At 41.5% G+C, this 8,995-nt stretch overlaps 1 protein-coding gene across 1 annotated transcript in view; it reads left to right on the forward strand.

Annotated features, from left to right (window-relative positions):
• Positions 1–8,989, forward strand: part of usp46 (ubiquitin specific peptidase 46) — an 11,480-nt gene extending 2,491 nt beyond the window's left edge. Inside the window, exons 2-9 of the mRNA XM_005732304.1 lie at positions 1,524–1,604; positions 1,987–2,200; positions 4,377–4,615; positions 5,091–5,167; positions 5,269–5,352; positions 5,434–5,631; positions 8,187–8,265; positions 8,356–8,989. Of these exons, the coding sequence (XP_005732361.1) occupies positions 1,524–1,604; positions 1,987–2,200; positions 4,377–4,615; positions 5,091–5,167; positions 5,269–5,352; positions 5,434–5,631; positions 8,187–8,265; positions 8,356–8,457 (1,074 nt within the window). The 3' untranslated portion in view covers positions 8,458–8,989. The remainder of the gene's footprint in view (positions 1–1,523; positions 1,605–1,986; positions 2,201–4,376; positions 4,616–5,090; positions 5,168–5,268; positions 5,353–5,433; positions 5,632–8,186; positions 8,266–8,355) is intronic.
• Positions 8,990–8,995: the final 6 nt, after the last annotated feature.

Raw genomic sequence — 8,995 nt, forward strand, 5'->3', positions numbered from 1 at the left:
CTTGCTAGCTTACGCTGCGCTCAGTGGATCTGCACTCAACAGTGCAGCCTAGGCGGAGTAGTCGAACACAGATTCACTGAGCGCTCAACACAGACAGCATCGTCAGAAGAAAAGTTGATAAAATAAATAATATTTTTTGTATTGTTCGATACATATGCGTACCGAACGGTTCAATACCGATATGAGTATTGTTGCATCCCTAATATATAACTACACTAGTGAAAGCCTCCCAACAAATGTTTCACCAAACATAAAGCAGGAACAAGCAGTTCACAGGGAAGCCATCATCATGTGAATTTAAAAAAAAAAAATTTTTTTTATCCTGATCGAAATATCAGATCGGCGCATCCCCCAGTCAGTAGGTCCCTAACCCTATTTATTAAATAATCTTAACTAAGTAATCTAATCGAGATGTTACAAGTTAAGGACGCACTGATGGATATGGGCAGATAAAATGCTGCAGTGTATTGCACCAGTCATTATATTATCATTATTATTATTATTATTATTATTATTATTAGTATCCATGGATTTTTCTTAACACCGACTAACCTAAATTGCACGTTTTTGGACTGTGGAAGGAAGCCGAAGTACCTGGAGAAACCTCGTGCAGGAGTAAGGAGAACATGTAGACTGCACACATGCAGGGCAACAGGTTCAAATTAGGAACCTTCTTGCTGTGAAGCAACAGTGCACCTTCAGTGTTAGATGAATAATTGTTATTTCAAGCTTCTGCCTTAATCAAAAAAATATGTAGAAAGGAGCATAATATGTCTCCTTTAAGAATTTATTCCTTTCTAAATTAACAATACCACTGCCCGCTTCCTGTTATCAGGAGGAGCTCAAATTTCAAAGTGTGGTTTCAGATGTCAGTAAAGGTTGGATGGATATTTCATGTGTGGATTCTCCTTGGTAATTCGTCTCTCCTGGGACCTGCATGTCTCCCAAAACATTGGAGACTGGAAGTGGTAAGCCGGACAGACGGGTATCCATTGTTTGCTTTGACAGATGAGAAATGACAGTCATTAGAAGTCAAAGCCTTCCCCAACCTAAATTGTCTGCTGTGTTCACTCAACAAAGCTGTGATTCATTTGAAAAAGCTTTGAGCTCTGACAAGAGATAAGTGCTCTGTCTCAGCAATTGGGTGCAGCAAGAGTCCCGACTTTTGATACGGGTCTACCTGTTTAGACTATATCCGTTTTCTACATTGACATGACTTGTTGTTCTGACGAAAGGAAGCAAGATGTGCAGAAGTGTGTGCTTTCTGCAGAAAATTTAGATCTTTACATATTCTAGAAATAATAATTTTATTAATTACAGAAAAAGTCAGTTTTGTTTTGCCTCATAGCTGCAGATGTATAGCTGCTCCTGGCCCTTGACTATGCATCATTTCCATATTCATTTGCCTGTATATTCACACACCGGACTAAGCAAATAAGTCTGTCACTGAAATCTACTGAAATGATTCAAATGGAATATGAGATGATTACGATGACAGAGCGTCTCGTGTTTTGTCCTCTCAGGGCACCAATGCCTCTGCTCTGGAGAAAGACATCGGCCCGGAGCAATTCCCAATCAACGAACACTACTTCGGATTGGTCAATGTGAGTATCACTAAATCCTCGCTTGCATTAACAAAAGCCATTGCCAAACAACAGTGGTGTCATTTTTCAAAACAAAATGCCACGGGACCGCAGTGAGTCATGTCCTCGGCTGGTCAGCGGGTATTCGAGGTAACAATGTTGTTTGTGAGACTCTTGGCCAAACGGGGATGTTCTGTTTCCTTAATGAGACATTTATGTAAACACACAAGTTTCTCAACGCTCTAGACACTGTGTCTGCCAAATGGATAACAACAATAGAACACACTGGCGTTTTTCCACGAGCTATTAACAGATAATCTAAAAGAAATATTCGAGTCCTTGTTTTAAATCGCTTCCTCATCACGGTTTTGTGTCGATGTCTCCCTGTGGTTTTCTCCCTCAGTTTGGAAACACGTGTTACTGTAACTCAGTGCTCCAGGCTCTGTACTTCTGCCGGCCTTTCCGGGAGAATGTGCTGGCGTACAAAGCCCAGCAGAAGAAGAAGGAGAACCTGCTCACGTGCCTGGCTGACCTCTTCCACTCCATTGCCACGCAGAAGAAAAAAGTTGGCGTCATACCGCCCAAGAAATTCATCTCCCGCCTACGGAAGGAGAACGGTGAGCATACATCATAATGAAAGTTTCACAGTCGGCCTTTGTTATATCATGTGCTGGAATTGTATGAACACAGAAAAAGAATAAGAACTGTGAGGTCTACTCCATCTACAGTGGCAGGAAGTTACACGAACCTTATATTTTGGATAATGGACCTTGTGGTAAAAAATATAAACATTATATGTTTGGTTTTTTGTGTGTTTGTTTTTCTTTTTTTCCCAATTGCCAAGAATTGCATAAACACTTTATTCTTCTATATGTATGTCCAGATGTACTCTTGATTAAGTAGTGGACAGTCCTCAAGATCTACTTTTCAAAGTCCGCCAACCCTTCCTGTCTGAACAAGGACTACCGTCAGCCCAGTTGGAGTTTGTTCCTGGGATGAAAACCTCACTGGAGAGGCAGCTCAGCATATTTTTTAGTTATTGTTCACAAAGTACTTGGCTAATTTGCAGAGAAGCACCTTATAAATATTTGCTAATTAATTTGTCACTTCCCCAAAGCAACAAGTACCCCCATATTCTGATAATACAGGGTTTAAGGGCACTTGGATCTCATCTCAGTTAATCGTTTATGAACCTTGTGTCATACAGGCTGCTTAGACTTATTTTGCAATTTTGGTTGTAAAAGTTACAAAGTACTTCTGATCTTTCAGGAACCGTTCAAATTTTCTCTTTAGCTCGAAATAGTTGAGGAGTTACAGTAATATGAAAAGCACATGGCAATCTCTGTGCCGAGCTGATTTTTCTTCCTGTGTTCAGACAGCAGTGCCTTGTGAATGCTTTGTGCTGCCATGAAACACCAAATATCCCCTTAAAGGTCACCTTTTCTTCTTCCCGAAACCGTTTGAATTGTGTCTCTAGCACAAATGGTAACTGAGTTACTGTCATTTATAGAGTGCTTGTAAAATGGGCCTGCCACTGGTGCTGTTTAAAAAAACAAATATAAAAAGGGGTTAATCCCATTGAGGTGTCCCAGTTTTAGTGTTCTGGTGTTATGTGCTGGATTACTGGAAGAAGAGTCTCGCATTAATAATTTCTCAGAAGAGTAATTTTTCTTGTCAAAATTTATATGCTCAAAACATTAAAACAGTGTGTTGAAGAATGACTTAAGTGTCCGTCATGTGGATCCTTTCACATACACGTGTCCATAAATGGAGAGCTGAGTGCTGTGGTTTAGTTTAGTGTGCTTTTTGAGCTACATTACAGTCTGAATATTTGAAGTGAAAGGCAGGTGCGTGTTGGTGGTAAGGTCATTCAGAGTAGAGCTGACAGAAAGGCTGACTGTTCACTGCTGTCCATATTGAGGAAGCTCTTTATGTGCATGAACAATGCAATCTCTGTTGAGACCCAGCTTTGGTCAGCTGGCTCATCTCTGGACGTTTTTTTTTTTTTTTCTTCCCCCTCGGCAGCCGCCACCATTCCCTTCTCATTTTCCCCCCTTATATACAGATCTGTTAAAACAAAGAATGTGTATGGATGTTTTTATTATAAATAAACCCTGCTGATTTTACTTACAACATGTCAAGGCAGACATTTTCAAAGTGCAGCATCGCAGTGGGAGTAATGCAGGTGTAACAAATCACTGTAATGACAGCTGTTTTCTGCTTGTGCCAATGAACCAGCAGTTATTACTGTTATTAAACACACCTGTAGTTTTCAGAACTACAACAGCTGTTACTTCCCCTGATGTAACATAGAAAGAACCAGTCGATACTGGTCTACCACTTCTTTATCTATACTGGTGCACTTGTTATTGTTGAAAACTTTTTATTTAGTTTTTACTGTATTCTATAGAAAAAAAGTATATTTTGAGGAGTTAGGAGCAACGAGCTCCAGAAACGTATTTTTTAAAATAAGGTTTAATTTGCTAAAAAAGCTAGCTTTAGAGATGGCTTAGGGCAAATTTTGCTAATATATACACATCTAGGCTAGCTGCTTCTCCCAAGCGCCTGCTTTATGGTAACAGTTACAACCTTATTGGTCCTTTTTTGGGGGGCTCATTGAATAGCTGTGGTCCAGTCCTTTATCTGTAGCACTGATCTATTAAGCTTTCAGATGTTTAAATTGATGCATAGGTTTAAATAACAGCCTCCTGTAGGCCCATTGTGGTAGAAATATTATGTATTTCTATTTATTTCTGCAGGAAGTTGTATGCATTTATCTCTGTCTCCTTCCAGATCTGTTTGACAACTACATGCAACAAGATGCACACGAATTCCTCAACTACCTGCTGAACACCGTGGCTGATATTCTGCAAGAGGAGAAAAAGCAGGAAAAGCAGAACGGGCGCCTCAAGAACAATGGCACCGCCGTCACCACCGAGGCTGAGACGGAGAACAAGACGGAGCCCACGTGGGTTCACGATATCTTTCAAGGCACACTGACCAATGAGACGCGCTGCCTCAACTGTGAAACAGTATGTATGCTCCTGGATTTTCTACACCGTGAGTTTATTAGAGAGGTAGTTTGTGCTATCTGGTAATGGATTTGCTGGTGCACGAACAAGAGATCTCACCTGAATAAGTCTGAAAAGGGGATTAGCTCTTTGCAAAGGTGCTGAGAGACATGGGAAGAAAAAAAAAGAGAATCAGTGAGAGCTTCTGAGGAGCTCTGACCACCCGGTTTACGTCAGGGCCGTCTGAGGTTTTGTCCTCACCTTTTTTGAGGGCAAGGAGTGAAACAGGTTCCCCAGAACAACCCCTGCAAAACACCAAGGCGATGCAGAGTGCAGAGACAAAAGCCATTCAGTCAAATAAGCATTTCAAAGACTGGCTGAGTGTGTGTAGGTGTGAGTGGGTGGCTGTTCTGTCACAGAACAGCAGGCTTAGTCTCACTGACTCTGTCAGTGTAACAACAGATGAGTTACATCAGTGTCTCTCGCTGTCTGACAGGTGAGCAGCAAAGATGAGGATTTTCTGGATCTTTCTGTGGATGTAGAGCAGAACACATCAATAACACACTGTCTCAGGTAGTATTGATTTATTATACATTCAGACGGAGCTGACATATTCCCTTTGGTGTGAGTGAGACTCAGTAATTGAGCCTCCTGTGGTCTGCTTGTTCCTCCAGGGACTTTAGTAACACAGAGACTTTGTGCAGTGAATACAAATACTACTGTGAGACATGCTGCAGCAAGCAAGAAGCACAGAAACGGTCAGTAAAGCACTCCGTTTGACCACCAGTGTTATGTTCCTGCAGAAAGGCTCCTTCCTAAGCATGTATTCTTCACTGCAGGATGCGTGTGAAGAAACTTCCTATGATCCTGGCGCTACACCTCAAGAGGTTTAAGTACATGGAGCAGCTGCACCGCTACACCAAGCTGTCCTATCGGGTGGTTTTCCCATTAGAACTCCGTCTCTTTAACACGTCTGGGGATGCAGTCAACCTGGATCGCATGTATGATCTAGTAGCTGTGGTGGTGCACTGTGGAAGGTATAGTATACTGATTATTATACATATAGCAAAAGTACGTGTGATGGATCTTGTCACACCTGGTAAAAGTAGATATGTAAGGCTGTTATTGTGTCATGTTTTGGAATTTAAAAAAATAACACGGTTCATTTTTTTAAGCCTCTACCAACTCACTGATCAGACTTTACATTTTTTCAGCTGACCCATAAAGGCAGTGGAACGAGAACCCCGCACTATGAAACAAATTCAACATTGCCAGGATATTTTTCCTTATCTGGCTTTCACCTGCCCCAACGTTAGCAATCAGGCTAAGCAGTTACTCAAAGAGCTTCGTAAGTCAACCTAGGCTTTCCCAATCTGCGTCATCAGAGAAAGACAGAGACTTTAGAAACTGCTGAAAAACTTTAGACCCTGCTGATATCCTATCAGAGGTTTGAGGGATCTTCCAGGAATCATGATGTTATTTCCTGTTGAATCAATTGGTCAGTAGGAGGTGATTTCATGCCTGTTGATCTCTTATTGCCAGCGTAACCTGCTACAGAGCTGGTACGTATCACAGTACGTATCACTCCGTGAGGCTCCTGCCTACGATAGCCGTAATGCTCCGACAATCCATCAAGCTGTGCGGGTTCGTAGCTTAGCAAAGTCGCACTAAAACATTTGACAGATTTTCGAGCGCCGTGTACATAAAATCTTTTCGAGGTCAGTAAACACAACCAGAATTCAAACATAAGGCACACAGGATTATAAGGGGCACTGTCGATTTTCAGAAAAATCAAAGGATTGATTTAAGGTGTGTGGTATTTTCCAAAAAACGCGGTAATAACGACGGCCCGCTAGCATGCTCTACCAAAAATTGTGCTTTGTTGTGTATCTGACAGACGAAAGCTAAACCAGTTCCACACCACTAAAGTTGCAGCATTTTTACAGTTCATCCGTTTCATTCAACGACCCGCTTTCACCCTTCTCATTCTCCACCATGCTTTTTCTGCCATATGCGTATGAAGGCACTGCGCATGCGCGTTTTACCCATATTCTATCGCGATATTTCATTTTCTTATTGTTGCCCAACATTATATCGGTATTACCGTGAACGGTATGATATGGCCCAGCCATAATTTTCAACCGGCACAAGTTGAAAAGTGAAATATGAAGTAAAAACTAAAACTGAGTCAGTCCCATAGGCTCCCATTCCAAATCCCATTCCTCAGTTTCACAACATACCATAATTTTATTTATATAGCACTTTAAAAACAACATATGGCCAACCAAAGTGCTGTACACGAGAAATAAAATTTTTTTAAAAAAAGCAAAATACGAATAATAAATAAAATAACAAAGCATTAGCAGTGTCAGTTATCCACTGAGTCCAAAGCCAGCAAATAAAAACGAGTTTTTAACCTGGATTTAAAGACCACCACTGAAGTAGATTGCCTAATGTGAAGAGGAGGATCATTCCAAAGCTTCAGGACCACAATAGAGAAAGCTCGGCTAGTTTAGGGACCAAGAGCAACAGCTGCTCAGCTGATCGGAGTGAACAGCAGATGTAAACATGTTTACAGCCTTGTACAGAAACAGTTTTGCACCCTGCAACGAATTTCCTCTTCAGCAGCTGTTAAGGACCTTGCATAATTTAATAATTTAAAATCTGTCAAGTCTTCTTGTTTGCAATATTGTGGGTGTAGCTGCTTTAACTGGCAGGTGGTTGTCCACAAAGGCAGCTGTAAATGGGAACTCTCTGCTGGGCTTCACCACCAGATTGTGGCGCACAAAGTTCAGATTGTCTGGTAACTGAACCACTTCTTTTTCCAGAAAACTAAGTGATGGCCAAAATGTTAACACTGAGGCAATAAAATCTGACTTCCTTACATCACAGTGCCTATGTCCATCTTTTATAATCTTTGCGTCGCCAGCTCTCTCCTTCCTCTTTGTAGAAGTGCACACTTTGTAGAGTGCATTTAAAATTTGTTGCGTCTGTAAAGACTGAATTTGTTCCTGTTACTCCGATCAAACTGGACAGTGTAACACTTTAAAACTTGGCGTGAATGTGTCCTAAAAGATTAGCATGCCTTTTATTCTGTCTTCCTTCTCTCACCCCAACCAGTGGCAGCAGATGGCCCCGCCCCTCCCTGAGCCTGGTACTGCTGGAGGTTTCTTCCTGTTAAAAGGGAGTTTTTCCTTCCCACTGTCGCCAAAGTGCTTGCTCATAGGGGGCCATACAATTGTTGGGTTTTTCTCTGCATGTATTATTGTAGGGTCTACCTTACAATATAGAGCGCCTTGAGGCGACTGTTGTTGTGATTTTGCACTATATAAATAGAAATGAATTGAAAAGTGGTGGTTGCACCTGGCCAAGAGCAGTCACTTCCTTCATATTATTACAAGATCTTCACAGATTTAAGGTATTAGCTCTCAAACCACATAAAGTTGCTGCTCAGAATTTCCCAAGTCCCAAATCACTATTAAATGGCAGTGAGTGCACGTGTGGCCAGTTGTGGTTAATTTTGTGCAAACGACAGAAGGAAGTACACGTGGGCAGAGTTAACGATTTCAATGTTTGTCTTTTGTCTCCTCAGCGGCCCAAATCGAGGTCATTACATCACTATAGTGAAGAGTCATGGCTTCTGGCTGCTGTTTGATGATGACATTGTGGAGGTGCGTGACTGTTAGTGTTGGCCTATTTGTTCCTTGACTCCTCTGTTTGTTTGCATTGCCATTTAATCTCATCTTACCTCTGTTGTGCAGAAAATTGATGCCCAGGCCATTGAGGAGTTTTACGGTCTTACCTCAGATATCTCGAAGAACTCTGAGTCGGGATACATCCTCTTCTACCAATCCAGGGAGTGACGCTGGAGAAGGATAGGAAGGACTTTGTTTTGTTTTTTAAACTTCAGCCTAACAGACTCTTCATCTCCATCCCATCCTGCTCCTCCTCCTCAAGTCAGACCTCTCTGAAGTATGTGCCAATCCTCTGCCCCAGTCTCACCCTCTGGGTTTTACCTCGTCTATTTCTTTTCTCTGTCACTCTCTTTATTTTGATTCTTGTCTTTTAGCCACCTGCATTTGGACTGCACTTTAATATGAAAAGCAAAAATGCTCAACAGCATGATCGGGGAGGAAAAGGTATTGCATCAAGCAGCCACTTGGTGTTCTCAACCAGGAAGGATTTGGTGCACATATAGACAGTTTCAGAAATTGTACTTTATCATTTTTATGTATATATGTATAAGATCTACTTCCATGATGTGCCACCCAATCATACTTCCTTCCATTAGGGCTATTCCCCTTCCTTAACTGAGCTTCGGTGTATTTATGTCTTTAGTGGGTGCATGAGAAATGTATGAAGATGGAGACAAACACTGTATAATACGCATTGAGAGATTTC

This window comes from Pundamilia nyererei, unplaced genomic scaffold (genome assembly GCF_000239375.1).
Source record: "Pundamilia nyererei isolate P.nyererei 1_Seehausen unplaced genomic scaffold, PunNye1.0 scaffold00046, whole genome shotgun sequence".
Lineage (NCBI taxonomy): Eukaryota > Metazoa > Chordata > Actinopteri > Cichliformes > Cichlidae > Pundamilia > Pundamilia nyererei.